Raw genomic sequence first — 18586 nt, forward strand, 5'->3', positions numbered from 1 at the left:
TTTAAGTGAGATGCCTATCTTAGGAAACAACTGCTGTTTTTATTATATTTATGGAAGCTGTATTTCCATGATTTTATATATGGTTGTACACCGCCCAGAGCCCTTCAAGGATGGGGCGGTATATTCATTCATTCATTCATTCATTCATTCATTCATTCATTCATTCATTCATTCATTCATTCATTCATTCATTCATTCATTCATTCATTCATTCATTCATTCAGTAAATAATAATAATAATAATAATAATAGTAATAATAATAATATTTTACCATCTCCTCCATGCAGTGACTCCATCCTATCATTTTTCTTCCTTTTGCTACAGACATAACCAATAAAGCCTTTTTTGTTGTTGTTTTTAACCTCTATTTATTTATTTAATTTATTTATGAGATTTATAAGCCACCTCACCCCCGAAGGGCTCTTGCAAGCCCAACTCATTTACAAAAACTTTTGCTTTTCTGACTTTCTCCCTACAAATCCTGCTTGTTTGTTTGAATCTCTCTTTGGTGATTCCCCTCCTTTTCCATTTCTTGTGCATGTGCTGAGAGAAACCTCCCTCAGTTTATGATAAACTTCACTGGTTTCTCAGGGAGAGGGCAAAAACGCTCCCTCTGCCCCCGTCCCTTCCCCAAGCATGTTCATGCACATACATATAAATGCGTAGACACACACGTCAGTCACCGGTAAGAGCAACCCTCTCCCCTCTTATCCTGAGTCACCTTTTTTCCTCTCCTCCGAGGAACCTGTAATCTGCTTGGTCATCCCCTTCAGCACTTTTGCTAGCTTTGCTGTATCCTTCTGGAGCTACAGAGACCAGAACTGCCTCTCACGCTCCAGAGGAGACTGCGCCACAGACTGCCGGCCTCCCCCTTTCCCAGCTGACCTAAACCTTTCCCAGCTCTTGCCTTCTCATGATGTGAGCCAAGTACGACAGCCCCTGCTGAGTCATTTGAGCTTCGAGGGACGGTTCAGGCTTGATTTGATCTAGAATCCACTGGTTTGTTTTTGGTGTTCCACAGTGTCTGTAAAACCCGCCTCCAACACCACGTTCCAGAGGAATCTCCTCTTTTCCTGTCAGCTGTCTTCACTGTCAAACTGTCTCACCCGTACATCATAACAGGGAATATTGTGGCATGAATCTTGGTAGCCGGTGACACATCCTGCCTTGCTCCTTGACGGCTGCCCTTCCAAGTCCCAGGCAACCATTTTGGTTTTCTCACTGTCCACTCCACAACTGAGTAATTCTCCTGTGGTTGTTTCTTTTGTCTTCTTGATGTTCAACTGTAGTCCTGCTTTGGAGCAGCAGTGGCGTAGGAGGTTAAGAGCTCGTGTATCTAATCTGGAGGAACCAGGTTTGATTCCCAGCTCTGCCGCCTGAGCTGTGGAGGCTTATCTGGGGAATTCAGGTTAGCCTGTGCACTCCCATACACGCTAGCTGGGTGACCTTGGGCTAGTCACAGCTTCTCGGAGCTCTCTCAGCCCCACCCACCTCACAGGGTGTTTGTTGGGGGGGGGAAGGGCAAGGAGATTGTCAGCCCCTTTGAGTCTCCTGCAGGAGAGAAAGGGGGATATAAATCCAAACTCTTCTTCTTCTTCTTCTTCTTGGCACTGTCCCTAGTCAAGTTCTGCAGCAGTCGTTTCAAGTTTTCACAGTTTTCTGCACTAAAGGTGGAAAGGTGAAGGTAGTCCAAGTGCAAGCACTGGGTCATGACTGACCCACGAGGTCACGTCACATCATATTGTGAAGTTTACTAAGCAGACTACATTTATGGGGTGATTTGCTGTTGCCTTCCCCTGTTTTCTACACTTAACTCCCAGCCAGCTGGGTACTCCTTTTACTGATCTCAGAAGGATGGAAGGCTGAGTGAACCTTGAGCTGGCTGCTTGAAACCGCCGGTGGTCAGGATTGAACTCAGGCTGTGGGCTGACCACTCTGCGCCGCGGGGCTCCTCGTTTTCTGTACCGCTCATCCTAAATTCCAAATCGTTAATGAATAAATTGAATTGCACTGGTCCCAATGCCAAGCCTTGCTCCATTTGCTTCACTCCAGCGTGAGAAATTTCCCTTGATTTCTACTGCAACAACAAAGGGTAGCTAAAGCCACCTCCCAAGAGAACACCCGTTGGCCCAGCGATTCTTAACCTGTGGGTCGCGACCCCTTTGGGCGTCAAACGACTTTCACAGAGGTAGTCTAAGACTCTCTGCATCAGTGTTCTCCATCTGTAAAATGGATAAATGTTAGGGCCAGGTCTAGCGTGACGCAGGCTTTCAAAGCAGTAAGGGGGTGAGCATTTGGGCGGCTGGCAGAGAGTCAGAGGCCCCACCCTGGGGGTGGGCGATCTGGGCTCGCCTGCCTAAGGCTGGTCAGCGCTGCAGGCACCACCTGCCCGGACCGCTGGTCAACGGCTCGGCCCTCCTGCCTCCCTCTCGGCTTTGCTAGTCCGATCAGGTAGCTCTTCGATGAGCTGGAGCCGGGCCAGGGCAGGGAAGTTGCCTTGGCTGCAGCAAGTTGCTCTTCATTTGCTTCCTCTTCGCAGTTCATTCTTCTAAATTAAGCAAAGAGCAAAATAAAAAACCACCTGCCTGCCTTTTTCGTTCAGGAGGCGCCACTGGCCCCCCCTCTCCCCCCCCCGGGTTAAATAAATCTGTAACTGGCAACGCTCACCATCTTTGTTCCTGGAAAAAAATAGACTGCAGAGGTCTGGGCAGCTGTTCAAAAGAAGTCAATAGGCAAGCAATTGGAGACCGCCAAGGAAAGGATATGCATTCCTCCGTCCTCGCTCTGGCCAGCAATAAACAGAAATGGCCTTCGTCTTGCTCTTCTCTCATCAGGCTGAGGAGGAGGAGGAGGAAATTCCCTACAAGGCCCTGGACCTCATACCTCTGTCAAGTCCCCAACGAAGGAAGGGGGGCGGGAGGCTCCGGGGCAGGGGGTGGACTGGCAGAACCCCGCCTCCCTTCCGTGGGGGGGTGACTACCGTGTTGCTGATGTACCCTGTCAAACATCCTCCCCCTGCCCAAGTCTTGCAAAGTTTTTCCTAATGAGTTGCTGCCAATGTAGAGGCAGAAGGGGCCTTGCTTCATCAGGTTAGGCAGGGTGAGCTGGTGGGGGGTGGGGTCGCTCTAACCGCTATGCCACACTGCTTCTCTCCAAGTGAGGGGCCTGGCCACGCCGTGTGGATGAAGGTGAGCTGAGGCGAGAGTGGCCAGGTGAGGTGGCCTGTTCCTCCTCCTCCTCAGCTGCTACCTGGCTGTGTCTCGTGCTCCTTGTCCTGGGGTGGGGGGGGAGCAACTGAAGGCTCCCCCTCTTCCTGGCCCCTCTCTGGATGGGTTACGTCACGAACTGAGTTGTGCTCCCCTTGGGGACAGGACTGGTTCCCCCCGTGGGCCATGTGTTCCTGATGCTCAACTCTCTTTCTTTCATTCTCCCCCCCCACCCCCCACAGGACACTCAGAAGGCCAAGCAGTTCCTGCCTTTCCTGCAGCGGGCTGGCCGCTCGGAGGCCGTGGTGGAGTACGTCTTCAGCGGCTCCCGCCTCAAGCTGTACCTGCCGAAGGAGACCTGCCTCATCACCTTCCTGCTGGCAGGTGAGTGAGTTGAAGGAGGGGCATGCAAGGGGGGCGTGGGGGCACATTGGCTGGCTGGCAAGGGAGTTCTGGGTGTCGCCAGGCCTAGCACTGCCCCCCCCCCCCAGCTGGTGCACAGCTGCTCCTGCCGTTCTCCTGGGATGTCCCGCCTGGCGGAAGGAAGCAAGGGCTTCCGCCACAAAGCATCCGGCCCCCTGTCAGCTCCCTGCCTTTGCTTTATTAACTCGCCCCCACCCCCATGGGCTAGTGAAATGCGTCTCCTCTGCTGCCTGGGTGGGCTAAGCAGGAAGTGGCGTCTGGATAGGACCACAGGCTACCTGGATAATCCCGTAGGCTAGGGCTATCTGGATGAGGCTTACCTGGGGCCCTCTTATGCAAGGGGAGGGGGCTTGCCCTGGAAACAGACTGGGCGTGCTCAGCCCTGTGTGGTCCATCTGGGACTCTGAGCTTCTCTGTTGAGAGTCACCCCTGGAGGCTGTGGCCAACTGCCCCCCCCCCCCCAGCCCTGCAGGGCACGGGGTGGGGGGGTCCACAGACAGTTCCACCCCCTTTGCCTCAGAGCAGTTGGTGATGGTTTCAGGGGTGTCCTCCCACCCACATCGCCCTGCGCCCGCCCCGCCCATCCTGGCCCCAAGACCGGTCCTTGGGTTTTCAGCTCATTCCTGGTTTTCTGTTGCTATGGCAATCTCCGTGGTAGAAAAGATGACCCTGAATATTGATCGGTCGCCATAGTTGTGGGGAATTCAGTAGAAACGCAGATATCCTGGGGTTTGGTTCCTCTCTAGCCAAGAGCGTTGCTCCAGGGGGGCGGGTGGGGCCTGCCTCTACTGCACTGACTCCCCAGGAGCACCCTGGCAGCTGTGGGGGGGGGGGGGCGTGGGCCTTCTCAAGTGATGGGGATTGGCTGCTCTCCAGCCTGAGGGCACGACCCTTGGGCAGCGGGTGAACGCAGGGCAGAGCAGCCCCCCCCCCCCCCAGCAGGCTCTGGCCGCTCCTGGCCTTGTGTGGCGAAGGTCCTTGTCGACCGCTCGGCAGGGGCCTTCGAGGGGCATCGCAGGCGTGAGCCAGGCTGAAGTCTTGGGGCCCGCTGCGGCTGGCGAGCTCGGCTGTGGCCCCCGCCCGGCTGGGGCAGGCCTTCTTCTGCCAGGCACGGGGGGGGGGTGTGCCCCCGGGGCAGGCGGGCAGGCTGGCTGCTGCTGCTGGGGTCTGTTAGCCTCTCTCTCCTCCGGCCCCCTGGAACGAAGGCTCTGGGTTTCCCTTTGGGTGCTGCTGCCGACTCGCTGCTACCTGGAGTCTTCTTTCCTCATTCGTTGGTTTGTTTTCAGTGCTGGAAATGGTCTAAAACAGTGGTGGTGAACCTATGGCACGGGTGCCAGAGGTGGCACTCAGAGCCTTCTCTGTGGGCACGTGTGCACGGAGTTCATCATGTTGGGGGTGGAAAATCCCCCCCCCCACACACACACACATCTAGGCTGGCCTGGGCTGCTGGGCATGACATGTAGGTCACCCTGTTAAGTGCTGTTAAACCCCACTGATTTTCATGCGAAGAACTAAAGTGCAATCCTTTACTTGGGAGTAAGCTCGGTTGCTGGCAATGGGGCTTGCTTCTAAACCAGGGGTAGGGAACCTGCGGCTCTCCAGATGTTCAGGAACTACAATTCCCATCAGCCCCTACCAGCATGGCCCATTGGCTATGCTGACAGAGGCTGATGGGAATGTTAGTTCCTGAACATCTGGAGAGCTGCAGGTTCCCTACCCCTGTTCTAAACCCTCCTAGGGTTGTGATTCACCCATTCGGAGCATTGCACGGTTGTGTCAAAGCAAAGCTACCAACTACCACCAAACTTACTCCTGAGTAATGTGCGCTTTGGAACCAACCGTTTTTTCTAAACTAAAACATCGGTATTCAGGTTAAATTGCCGTGTTGGCACTTTGCGATAAATAATTGGATTTTGGGTTGCCGTTTGGGCACTCAGTCTCGAAAAGGTTCACCATCACTGGTCTAAAAGATGGCCACCTCCCCCCCCCCCCCCCCATCCAGGCTCATCTCTCTCTGAGATACTGGCATGGGGGGGGACTGTCTGCTCCACGCTAGGCTTGGATTCCCACTGGAGGCAAACGCAGGGTGGGGGTGGCAGAATTCTTGGCCTCTTGCTGTTGAATGGTGGGAGGGGACCCAGGTGCAGGAGCCGGCCTCTCCCTCGCGGGGGGTGTCCTCAGGCCTGCCATGGGACAGCTGAGGATGCAGCTTTGTGGTTGCTGAGCTGGACTGCTGCCTGCTGCCCCCCCCCCCGCTCCCCTGCCCCTGCAGAGGCGTGCAGAGAGGTCCCGGGAGTGCAGAGACCCTGTCCCCCCCCCCCCGCCCAGATCCTGGCTCTCAGGTGTGGGTGGCCCGCTTGGAGTCCAGGGATGCTCACGAGGTCTGCGTGTAAGAGACAGAACGAACCTGGCATCGTATTTATAATTAATTGTTCCTAAGTCAGCTGCGTGAGACAAGAAAATGAGCCTCCTCCTTACAGAGCCTGTGATATTTTAAAATTTTAATAAGCACTAAACCTCCCACTTATGCTAAAAAATAAATAAGAGATGCCACCACCGCAGAAGGGCAAACTCCTGATGCATCCGACCCGGAGGATCCTCTCCGCTGCTGCTGCTGCCTCGCCGACTGCAGAAACGCAACGCCTGGGGAGGGGGGGCAGCCGTGCGGGGGATGCTGCTGCTGCTGCGGCTGCTGACTTGGGATGTGTGTGTAGTGAGAGCGAGCGAGCAAGGCAGCGTGCAGCCGAGTGCAGCTCCACACTTTGGAGCTGAATCAGAGCTGCTCTCTCTTCTGGCTTCTAGCAGGGCGTGTGTGTGTGTGTGTGTGTGTGTCACACTGCAGTCGGCTCCTTTCTGCATACTTGCGGATCACCTGCAGCAGAAGCTATCCCGGCGTGGGGGCATCCGTGGGGCTTGTTCTGCTGCTCCTTCCGTCCAGGGCTCCAGGCAGGCGGCCGAGGGAGGAAAGAGCGCCTGGATCGTCCACGTGAGCCAGACGCACAAAAGGATCGTGGGACCTCCACCGCTCGGGCCCCCAGCCTCCAAGTGGAAACTCCACTCCATGATCACCGGGGCCTTAATGACTTGCCCAGGGAGTGTAATTGTGTTCTTGGCAACCCAGTCCTTAATTAGGCAATTAGGAGGGCTGTGGAGACTTAGGAATTTGCCTGGCTTTCTGTAATTGAATTGCTGTTTTATGGAAATCCAGCAGGACTCCTCCTCTGCCTCTTCCAATGGTGGCATGCCAGCTGGCGCTTGGCTTGAGGTGCGAAAGCGTGAGGTGGAGGGGAGGCCGACCAGACCCCTCCCCACCAAGGAGGAGGATTTTAACATCTGGTCTTGATTTGGTGCGTTTTATGATGAACTACATTTGTTCTTAATTGTGTGATTTCTAACCTTTCGAGATGTATTATTAGTAGTTGCTATCTTGGCTTTATGAAGAGAGGGTGGAAATAATTGTTGTTGGCACCCACTGGCTGTCACCCACTTGGCTCCCAATCTCTCCTTGTTGAGGACTGGGCGTCTTCTCCACCCCCCACCCCCCCCGCCCCAACTGGGTAGTAGAGATATAAAGCATTTAACCATTGAAAGTTGAAACAGTAAAGATCCATTTACCTGTGGCATAGGAGGTTAAGAGCTCGTGTATCTAATCTGGAGGAACTGGGTTTGATTCCCAGCTCTGCTGCCTGAGCTGTGGAGGCTTCTCTGGGGAATTCAGATTAGCCTGTGCACTCCCACACACGCCAGCTGGGTGACCTTGGGCTAGTCACAGCTTCTCGGAGCTCTCTCAGCCCCACCCACCTCACAGGGAAGAGCAAGGAGATTGTCAGCCCCTTTGAGTCTCCTGCAGGAGAGAAAGGGGGGATATAAATCCAAACTCTTCTTCTTCTTCTAGCATTACTCTGGAATCACTGGAGGGCTCAGCTGACTGGAATGGGCCACGTGGGAGGGGGGCAGGCCCACAGTTGGGGTGGGGGTCAGGTCTCCTCTGACCAGCCTTGGCTGGTTTGCCAGCTGCAGCCATTCCTCAAAAACCACACACTGGCCACAGCGATGTGTAGCCAAGTTAGGATATTGACATGTGCTCTGAGTGAGATGGCCTTTGAAAACAGTTTGGGGACTTCAGTTGAGCTACCCTCAGGCCCGCCCGGTGGAGCGCTTCCTTGCCCTGGGTACTCCCCCCCCCCCACGTCCCCCAGCTCCATTCCCTTTGGCCAAGGCTGCCTCTGGGGGTGCCGTGTGAAGAAGGGCTTTTCTCTCCCTCTGTGTGTGTTGCGATGACAGCTCGTGGCTTTGGAAGCGTGTGAGTCCCTTCCCCCCATTTCCAGGGTGAACGGATCCCCAGCCAGCCAGAGAGCCCGGGGTGTTGAACTGGGTGGATTCCATCTGTGTCAGCGATCAGCACAGAGTTGGCAAAGTCAGTGGAGTCTGTTGGCTGGCACCAGTGATCAGATATATCCCTCCCTCCAGCACGCAGCAGGCAGGGCTGTGGGGGCGCCACGGTTGTAGTGGTTGTCTTTGTGTTGTGGGGCTAATTCCGGCTGTGGCGAAACGGAGGGGAAGGCCTCGTGGGACACGCAGACCCTGCCAGGAGTTATATTTAAGTGCTGTTGCCATAGGAACTGCCTGACACCTGCCGAGGGGTCTGCCGTTACCTGCACGGAGCTCTTCCAGGAATCTTCCCAGGCATTCCCATGGATGGTCTCCCCCCGCCCCCCCCCCACACGCGCGCCTTGGAGAGTGCGTGGTTGCGACCAGCAGAGAGCCGTCCTCGGTACACCTGCTCCTGTCCTCCGGGGAGGAGAGTCCATCCTCACCTGCAGTGCTTGGGCGGACCCAGGTGAGCAGGCCTCCCTCCTGGAGAGGCTGACGGCTGTGAGAGTTCCCCCGGGCCACCCCCAGTCTCTGGCACAGCTGCGTGGCACAGAGGGGTGTCAGCTGCCTGGGCTTTGCTTACCTCTCACGAGTGACCAGGTGGGCTCTAGAATCACAGGGCGCGGTGGGAGGATGCTGCTGGGCCACGAAGGGGGACGCCACTGAGCCACGGGGCAGGAGCCTTGTCAGCCTTTGCCCTACAATTTCCTCTTAAAAGTCACAGCCCTCGGCCTACCTTGCAGGGTTCTTGTAAGAACGCTCTCTCTATCCTTCAGGGTTTATTGGGGATGCTAGCAACAAACTGGCAGGAGGTAAGAGGACTCCCAGCAACGGGCAGTCCACCCAGTGGGCTTGTGAAGTGAAGGAGGGGGGTTGGGGGGAGGGCAGGAAGCAAAGGTCAGTCGCTGGGGTGTTGTGGGGTTTCCGGGCTGTATTAGAACATCAGAACATAGAACCTGCTGGGTCAGACCAGAGTCCATCTAGTCCAGCTCTCTGCTACTCGCAGTGGCCCACCAGGTGCCTTTGGGAGCTCACAGGCAGGATGGGAAAGCAACGGCCTTTTGCTGCTGCTGCTGCTCCCCCCGAGCACCTGGAAGACAGCCATACAGCCTGGAAACCCCACAACACCCCAGTGATTTTGGCCATGGAGGCCTTTGACAATACAAATATTAGTTCCCTTTCCCCGGTGGAAAGGATGGAGTGAAGAGGTCATCTCCAGCCTTGGGGGGTTGCCTATGGATTCCACTTTGTGCACAGGGAGTCACAGACCGGGAGGAAGCTCAAAGTTTGACCTCAGGGTAATGGCTCTTCTCTGAGGGCACGGACCTCAGGGGCACGAGCGCCTGTGACATGTGTCCGTCACAAACCCGTCTAGTTGGGGGAGGGCAGTTTTCCCTTTTCCCTCTTCTGCTCAGTCCTGAATGCACGACTCTTTTTGAAAAACCTTTCTAACTTGAAGGCAGCGGTTGGTGGTGTCTGTACCCTGCCGAGACCCCTCCTCCTCTCGACCGCATTGCCAAAGGGGAAGTCAGGGGAGGGGGCCGGTTGACACCTTCATCCCCAAGGGAGGGAACGGGTGCCAGGTGGGCCTTGCTAGAACTCCAAGGGGATGAGTGCCGTGAGCAGGCAGAGCTGGCACGAAGTTCCAGGGGCTCAGGGGGCGGGGGCCCCCTTCCTGCAACCAGTTTGCACCCTGCAAATTGAGCGTGGGGCGGAGGCGGTGGCTGCCCAGAGGGCTCATTGGGAGCAGAGGGGAGCGGGCGCATCAGCAAGTGGGGGCTGGGAGGCAGCCTAGAAACTTCCCAACTTCCCATGAGAAGGGGGGGGCAGGCGGGGCACTGCAGGTGATGTTCTCAGGAACCTTTTGAGAAGAGCAAGAGACGGGGGTGGGGGGCGACCGTGGCCCCTTTCCACGTGGCTTCTGCAGCTCAGAGGAGAGGAAGTGTTAGTTGCCTTTGGTGATGATTTTTCCCGACAGGTTGGGAAGCTGCTGACGCAGCCCCTGGGGAGACCCCCCTTCCTTCCTTCCTTCCTTCCTTCCTTCCTTCCTTCCTTCCTTCCTTCCTTCCTTCCTTCCTTCCTTCCTTCCTTCCTTCCTTCCTTCCCTCCCTCCCTCCCTCCCTCCCTTCCCTCCCCTCCTTCCTTCCCTTCCTTCCTTCCCTTCCTTCCTTCCTTCCTTCCTTCCTTCCCTTCCTTCCTTCCTTCCTTCCTTCCTTCCTTCCTTCCTTCCTTCCTTCCTTCCTTCCTTCCTTCCTTCCTTCCTTCCTTCCTTCCTTCCTTCCTTCCTTCCTTCCTTCCTTCCTTCCTTCCTTCCTCAGGTGGGGCCGGCGTGGTCTTGCTTAAGTTTTTGAGGCGGCTCGTGTGAGGGACAGCCTTCTCCAGACCCCCTCCCTGGCCCGGAGGATATCTTGGTTGCCACAGCTTCTGGTGCTGAAAGCAGTGCTCCGCTGCCACCCCCTCTTTGCCAGACAGCCGGGTGCCTCTGGCTCAGCTGCCCTTGGAGCCTCTCCCGGGGCCGAGCAGAAAACAGGCCCAGGTGAGGACCAGAGGCCGACTGTTGGGCGGAGCCTCCTTGCATGTGCCGCTCTGCAGGGATAACCAGAGGGCAGGGAGACGGGTGCCCTGGCTGAGCTGAGCTTTGTCCACAGTGGGCAGGCTGCGGCTACTGAAAAGGAGGACCCCGGGTTGGGAGACCCCTGTTCCTCCCATACTCTCTCTCTTCCCGAAGATCCAAGGACCTCGGAAAGAGCTCTGGTGGGTCAGACCTGCAGGAGTCCCTCCACCTGGCCCAGCCGCCTGTCGCACCCAGTGGCTCCCCAAGTGTGTGAAGGCAGAGCCCCTTTTGCCCATCCCGAGTTTACTGCCCGTCAGCCTCCTTGGACGCCCTGCAGTTTTGGTGTTTGGGGAGAGGAAGGGAAAGTTCTTTTTGCCAGCTCTGGCCACCTTCACGCACAATTTTATAAACATCCATCATTTATTTATTCATCTAAATCATTTATTAGCCTCCTTTCTTTCTTACGGAGCTCAGGGCGGCTCGCAAGTATAGAATGAAATACATTAGAGACATGCAGCCCACATTTAAAGCCACTTCTCCAGACTGTTGTCAAACTCCTGCTGTCACTTTTCTAAACCAAAAAACTCCCTCAGTGTCCCTCCCTCATAGAATCCTGAAGTTGGAAGAGTCCCCCAAGGGCCATCCAGTCCAACCCCCTGCAATGCAGGAACACACAATCAAAGCATTCCTGACAGACAGATGGCCATCCAGCCCCTCTTTAAAAACCTCCAAAGAAGGAGACTCCACCACACTCTGAGGCAGTAGATTCCACTGTCCCAGCCCTTACTCTCTGGAAATTCTTCCTAATTTTTAGTAGTAGTAGTAGGAGGAGGAGAAGGAGGAGTTGGATTTATATCCCCCCCTTTCTCTCCTGTAAGGAGACTCAAAGGGGCTTTACAAACTCCTTTCCCCTCCCCCCTCACAACAACCCCCCTGTGAGGTAGGTGGGGCTGAGAGAGCTCAGAAGAACTGTGACTAGCCCAAGGTCACCCAGCTGGCGTGTGTTGGGAATCCACAGGCTAATCTGAATTCCCCACAGCTCAAGCGGCAGAGCGGGGAATCAAAACCCATCCCTCCAGATTAGAATGCACCTGCTCTTAACCACTATGCCGCTGCCGCTCCCTAGCTGGAATCCCTTTTCCTTCCCCTTGAACCCATGACTCCTGGTTCTAGTCTCTGGAGCAGCAGAAAACAAGCTTGCTTCCTCTTAAACATCACATCCCTTTGAATATTTAAAAATGTCCAGTTGTGGTGCCCAGAACTGAACACAAATAGTCCAGGTGAGGTCTAACCAATGCAGAATAGAGAGGTACAATGGCATCCCTCGATCTAGACACTAGATCCCTCCCTCCTGCCCGTCCTTAGTTGCGGAAGGCAGCTGTAGACTGAAGCCAAGAGACTGGTGTTTGAGGCAGGCCTCCTCTTGCCCTTCCTTCGTCTGGCTTGTGGCCCTGCTCAGCTGCCTTGCTTCTGGTGCTGCCCTCAATGCTGGGGGGGGGGGGACGGGGAGGTGTCACGCAGCAGTTGCTCCTCTGTAGGGATGCCAACACGGGGCTAGCAACTGGCGGGAGACTGACTTGCAAGGGAACCAGCAATGCAATGGGATCATTTCCAGTTGTGCGGGAATGACGCTCTCGTGCCCTCCGTTTTTCTCCGGCTCTCCTGTTCAGAGCGGGAACCTGGCAGCCCTCCAAGGGCCCTGTAAGAAAGCGGGCAGCAGCAGTGGCCGGCCTGCCTCTTCCACCCACGGGAGGGCCTCCCTCCTCCCGGCTCCTCCTCTGCCAGCCCCCCCCCCTCTGCCTACCTGGGGCTCTCCTCCGATCAAGCTGTTCTGAAAAGCAGGTCAGGTGCAAATTGGCAGGGCTGCTCCAGCCAGCGCCTCGACTCCTGTGCTGCTGTTGTTGGGCTGGCTTTGACTTTGTCCTCTTCCGAATGTTTACAGTGGCACACGGTGCCTGTGGGCCCACTCCGGCTGCCGGTGGCCCGGCCCCTTTGCGACACGCGCTCGCCTTCTCCCCACCAGTGACGTGCTGGCCAGCTCGCTTTCTATCTCGCTCGTTAGCATTTGCATTTCACATGACGAGGCGCAGTTCTTGGCTGCCTTTGTGCCGTCTGTGGCTGCCCTGGTGTGTGAGGCGAATGGGCGCCTGGCTGCTGTCCTGCCTCCGGGGAGGGAGGGAGGGTGTGTGTGTGGGCTGGCCAGTTTGTGGGTTGCAGTGAATGAGCCTCCTTTGGCCAGGAGGAAGACCTTTTCAGGCAAAGCATTGCGTGCCTTTAGATCTAGCTGGAGGTGGGCCCGGCGAGAGGCACGGGGCCAGGCGGGCGGGCGGGGTGCATCCATAGGCTGTTCATCTCTTGGCCCAGGCTGGGAGGCTCAGCAGTCATCTCTGGGCGTTTTGATTTGGTGAGGCTGAGCTCACGGGAGAACATTTGGCCGCTGGGACACCAGTCCGCTCCGTCAAGTTGCTCGGCTGTCCTCTTCTCTCTGGCTCTCAGTCCTGCGTTTCCTGTGGGATATCCTGTCCGGTGCAGGCGATTTTTTCCTGCCTTTGGAGGAGGCGTCTTGTTCTTCCTTCCCTTGATTTGAAGCAAATGGGGCCCGGCCTCCACCTACATCTGGCTTTTCTGAGCTGTGGAACCCGTGGGGACTCGAGCCACTGGAGTGGTTCCATGGACTGTTAATGAAGAGGCCGCAAGTGGGCTCAGCACCCCGGATGGGACATCATGACCACCAGCTGAAGTCCTCCCTTTTGAGTCGCATCATCTGCTGCCGGATCCTTTGAGCTGGAGGCGCCAGGAAGTGATCCAGGAACCTTCCACATGCCACGCAGGGACTGTTCCCCTGAGCCACAGCCCCTCTCCAAGACCAGAGCCGTCGGGTGTCTGGAGAAGACACATGCTTGGCCACGCTGGATGCTCCCTGTCCGGAGCTGGCTCCCCCCACCAATTCAGACCTCCTTGTGGCACCCACCCCCTGCCTGGGAGAAGCCACACCCAATGGCCTCCTCTGCAAGACCAGCAGTGGCAGTGGGGGACAGGCAGGGAGGCCAACGATGACGGAGGTCAGAGCCCACTGCAAGGAAGACGCTGCCGGCAGCATCGTTGGCAGGGCGAGGGGCGGCGATGGCTGTCTCGGGTGGAGGGTGAGCACGGGAGGCCTTCAGGGGAGAGCCCTGGCAGCCATGGGCATGTGTCTTGGCCGACGGCTGGCCTGTCGCAGCAGCAAATCTGGGTAGCACCTCAATTGCAGGCCCTTCAAGGGGCAGGGCAGCTGTCAGGCCAGGAGGCCCATCTGTGGGCCAGCAGGACCTGATGGTTGGCCGGCCAAAGAGCCCGTAGGAGCCTGGAAATGGGCCTTGGCCCAATGGAGGATGGTGACTGGGGGATAAGAGGAGGGAGGGAGGGAAACACAGGGACGGATGTGGAGGAAAAGAGCAGGAGGGAGAGAGAGAGAAGGGAAATAGTAGAGACAGAGTGAGGCAGAATCCGGGCCTGTCTCCACATCGGCAGTGGGCTTCAATGCGGCCACAAGATCCAGCCCACAGAACACGCTGAAGACCATCCGTGCTGGGAAGGAGGGACGACTGAGGGCCCTGACCCAGGGTTGCTACGGGGGGCGCTCCACACTTCTCAACCGGGAGGCGCCCTCAGCCTCCTTTCCCAAGCCCTCCTCGTGCTTTGGCTGCAGCCCTCATCAGAAGCTACATCCTATGTGTTGGTGATGCTGCCCCATGGGGCTCTGTTGGCGGACTTCCTTGAGGGCGCAGGTCAGAGGTAGGGCCCACTCTCAAACAAAGGTGGCCAATTCTTGCTGACATTCGGGGCCCAGAGGACCTGTCCCGGAAGAGTTGACTGTGTTTTATTCATAGCAGGGAAATTGGATCTTGTGTGGCTGGAGAAGAGGTTGAAGAGGAGCCCCTCCCACGCGGAGCCCTCCCTTCACTGGGCACAGAACTGCCGCTGGCGGCCTCCAGGGTTCCGTAGACCCGCAGAAGGGGGAGGGACCGGCAGACTGTCCAGCCCCACCTCCCGTGCCCCGCAGGGTGGCCGAAAGCAAATATGGATCCAGCCTCCCCAGAGAGCGGGCCCACGGGGGCATTCCCCAGGAACTGATCCCACCCTGCTGGTTTACCCAACATCTCATAAGAACATAAGAACAAGCCAACTGGAACAGACCAGAGCCCATCTAGTCCAGCACTCTGCTACTCGCAGTGGCCCACCAGGTGCCATTGGGAGCTCGCATGCAGGACGGGAAAGCAATGGCCTTCTGCGGCTTCTGCTGCTCCTGAGCACCTGGTCTGCTAAGGCATGGATGCCTCCTCCCCAGTGGCTTCGACAGGGGGCTGTGAGGCTCGGCCTTTGCTGCCCCAAAGAGTTGGAAGATGCTTCCTTGTCTTCCAGGGCTGGCCCAGCCCCAAGCTGCTCCGTCCACAGACCTGTCCATTACCTGGGCGGGCTGCGCATCCATCCCCCAGGAGGCTGGCGAGGGCGGCGGTCGTCTTGGTGAACCTACCATGGAACTATCATATGTTTAGCAACGACATTCGGAAAGGTTTCCGTAACTGTGAGTGATTCACTGGATGTTCTTTGAGTTTTAACCTGGAACACTGCAGGGGCCGGCCCACAGGGCCATTCAGAAAAGAGAAATAAATCAGGCCTGCCTTTGGATGAAGACAGATGCTCTGCTGCCTCTGCCGAGAGAGCCGTCCTCTCCTTGCTCGGAGATGCCTGCTGTTCTGGCAGGAGACTGCTGGACGAGACCCCCTGCCATTGGCCCTGGGATGGCACACAGGGCTGGCCAGCAGGGGCTGGTCGGGCTTTGGCCCCGTGCTAGTCTGGCCCTGGCTGGAAGCCATCCTGAAGGCAGGCCAGGAGCTCCATCTCGGGCTGGGATGGCTGCAGGAGGGCTGCTGGGTTGAAGCTGGTGTCCTTTGTCCTGGAGGGCCGTGGAGCCTCCTCTGTCCTCCCAACCTTCGGCCTCTCTGCCCTCCACAGGCTGCAGGGGGCTGCAGGGCCCCCGGTCAGTAGCCGGGCATCGTCTGCATGCAGGAGCTCCTGGGTTCAGCTGCAGTTGAGAGGCAGATCAGGTAGCCATAGGCGTGGAAGACCTCCACGTGAGACCGGCCCTCCACCTCGGAGCCTGGAGAGTGGCTGCCAGCCAGAGCAGTCCGTGCGCCCCTTGCATCCAGCAGTCCTCATCAGCTCCCTGAGGGGGTGGCTTTGGTGCCAGGCTTTGGCACAGAAGGCTGATGCCTAGAGGTTGTCCTTTGGCCTCCCTGGGCCACCTGCCAGTGGGGCCTCCTTCTGCCGGAGCAATCTTGGGAGTCCCCTCTTGTTATATGGCCGGTGCTGCCAGTGGAAGCCAGGAGAAGCCACTGCTAAGGGCTACAGAACCTGTCACTGAACCCCCCCCCCCCCCATGTTCCAGTCATGGGGGGAAGAGGGGGTCCCACCCACACCTCTTCAAGCCCCCTACATGGCTGGCCCAAGAGACCTCACTGTACGCTTTGCCCAGGAGACCCGGCACTACTGGCTGTTCTTGTTCTGGCCTTATGTTGAGCTCCCCAGTCGGTGGCTTCCTCTTTCCTGGTCAGGTCTGCAGGGAGGTGGAGGGGCAGAGGAGTGGCTAAGATCACTTGTCAAGCGTTCTGAAAGGGAGTGGCTCTCAGGTGATCACAAGCAAGCTTGGGGTGGGGTTCCCGGTGGAACACCGGGAGAAGGTGGGAGGAGGAGGAGGAGGAGGAGGTTTTCAGAGGCTGTGGTGAGGCGGGGGAGGTGGAAATACTCAGAGGCAACCAAAGAGAAGATGGAGAAGGATCCCCCAGGCTGCGCCAAGAGGAAGTGGAGAGGAGGCGGATTGGGGGAACCGAAAAGGTTCCAGACAGGAAACGGTGCATTAAGCAAGACCACCTGGCCCCATCGAGAGGCAGAAGGCGAGGAGGAGGATGCAAGCGAAGGAGGCGGTGACTGTAGTCGGGCCAGGAGGAGGAGCCATTGGAGCTCCAAGCCGACGTGTCTTGCTTGGCCTTGCCATCCCAGGTGGTCCTGGAGAGGAGAGAGCAGGGTGAGCCGAAGATCTGGGCGCCAGAGGCCAGCACAGCCCATTGGATGGAGGAGGAGAGCGAGGAGGGGTCCAAGGGAGCTGCCGGAGGGTTGCTGCGAAGGTGGTGACGTGGCCACCTGGCTTCACCGCCTCTGATGGTCCCGCGTGTGGCCGGGGAGTCCAGCAGGGGGTATTTTTAATCAATTAATCCCAACCCTGGCTGGAGCCAGGCTGGGTCGGAGGAAGCAGAGGGGGAGGCCGGCCAGTCAGTGGGCACCTTGGGGTCCTCCCTCCACCCACAGGCAAGAAGGGAGCCTCTCGGTGGACATCAGCAGGCCTCCTCGTTGCCTCCTCTCTGCATCTCTGTGGGTTGGGTGGGAGTGAGGTAGCTGCTGGAGCCATCCGGGGCTGCCTGCTCCACTTCCCCCGACTCCCCGGCTGCAACGCCCAGTGGCCGGCCTCGTGTGAGTCGTTCGCTTTCAGCCTGGCCGACCTCGCAGGGCTGATGGGAGTCAAAAGGGAGGAGGGGAGAGCCGGATGCACAGCCCTGAGCTCCTTGGGGAAAGAGTGAGATCAAAATGAAATGGCTCAGATCAGCTGATGGATGGACCGTGTGCTTCAGAGACCTTTCGTGGCCACAGAGCTGATTCTGAGCTGCATCAATAGGAGTCTCGGGTCGGCACCCAGGGATGCATCAGTACCTCTCTGTCCTGCATGGGTCAGACATCACCTGGGATATCGTGTGCGGTTATGGGCATCGCAATTCAAGAAGGATCTTGACAAGCTGGAACGGGTCCGGAGGAGGGCGACGAAAATGGCAGAGGGTCTTGAACCCATGCCCTGTGAAGGGCGGCTAAGGGGTCTGGGGATGTTCAGTCTGGAGAAGAGCAGGTTGAGGGGGGACGTGATAGCCGTGTTTAGATATTTGAAGGGATGCCACGTCGAAGAGGAAGCAAGCCTGTCTCCTGTAGGACATGGAGCCATGGATTCAAGAGGCAGGAAAAGAGATTCCACCTACACACGAGGAGGAACTTCCTGCCAGTAGGGGCTTCTGGACAGTGGCCATGCGCTGCCCCAGAGAGTGGTGGAGTCTCCTTCTTTGGGGGTTTTTAAGGAGAGGCTGGGTGGCCACCTGACTGTCAGGAGTGCTTTGATGGTGTGTTGCTGAATTCACACATCACCCCCCCCCCCTTGTGACTGCCAGCGAGGTCCATCTGCTTGAAGCATCCACTGGTAGCCCGGCTGCCTGGACAATCCCAATTGCCCCAGTTGATGCCTCTGGAATGTCTGAGGCCACCCAGTAGAAGGAGCAGCAGTGGCGTAGGAGGTTAGGAGCTCGTATATCTAATCTGGAGGAACCGGGTTTGATTCCCAGCTCTGCCGCCTGAGCTGTGGAGGCTTCTCTGGGGAATTCAGATTAGCCTGTGCACTCCCACACACGCCAGCTGAGTGACCTTGGGCTAGTCACAGCTTCTCGGAGCTCTCTCAGCCCCACCCACCTCACAGGGTGTTTGTTGTGAGGGGGGAAGGGTAAGGAGATTGTCAGCCCCTTTGAGTCTCCTGCAGGAGAGAAAGGGGGGATATAAATCCAAACTCTTCTTTTTCTGTCGTCCCCTTTTGGCTCCCTGGCTTGGGGGGGAGCAGGAAGATGGAGGCTGCTAGAAGGGGCCCTGGGTCCTGCGGCTGCTTTTCTGGCCAGGCAGAGTGTAGCCGGCCGCATCGCTGCTCCCCATCCAGGCGGGGACGACTGACGGCATTTATCTGTGCGATGAGAGCCGATGTATCCGGGCACATATCTCTCTCCTGGGTCTGTAAGTTATCTGCTGAGCCATAATTCACTCCTGCGGGCTCCCTGTGGAAGGGGCGAAGGAGGTGCCAGCGCTTCTACGGCTCAAGCGAAGGGTCTGTGGGCAGGGAGGGGAAGGCCCGGTTTGGCCCCTGAGGCCGGTGCCTGGCTCTCTCACGCCCCGGCCTTCTTTGCAGAA

The 18586-nt window shown here is 57.4% G+C and overlaps 1 protein-coding gene across 1 annotated transcript in view; it reads left to right on the forward strand.

The window, feature by feature from the left end:
• Positions 1 to 18586, forward strand: part of SND1 (staphylococcal nuclease and tudor domain containing 1) — a 242458-nt gene that overhangs the window by 139864 nt on the left and 84008 nt on the right. The window contains exon 15 of the mRNA XM_048499490.1: positions 3450 to 3591. Within this exon, the coding sequence (XP_048355447.1) occupies positions 3450 to 3591 (142 nt within the window). The remainder of the gene's footprint in view (positions 1 to 3449; positions 3592 to 18586) is intronic.

The sequence above is a fragment of the Sphaerodactylus townsendi genome, linkage group LG06 (assembly GCF_021028975.2).
Source record: "Sphaerodactylus townsendi isolate TG3544 linkage group LG06, MPM_Stown_v2.3, whole genome shotgun sequence".
Taxonomy (NCBI): domain Eukaryota; kingdom Metazoa; phylum Chordata; class Lepidosauria; order Squamata; family Sphaerodactylidae; genus Sphaerodactylus; species Sphaerodactylus townsendi.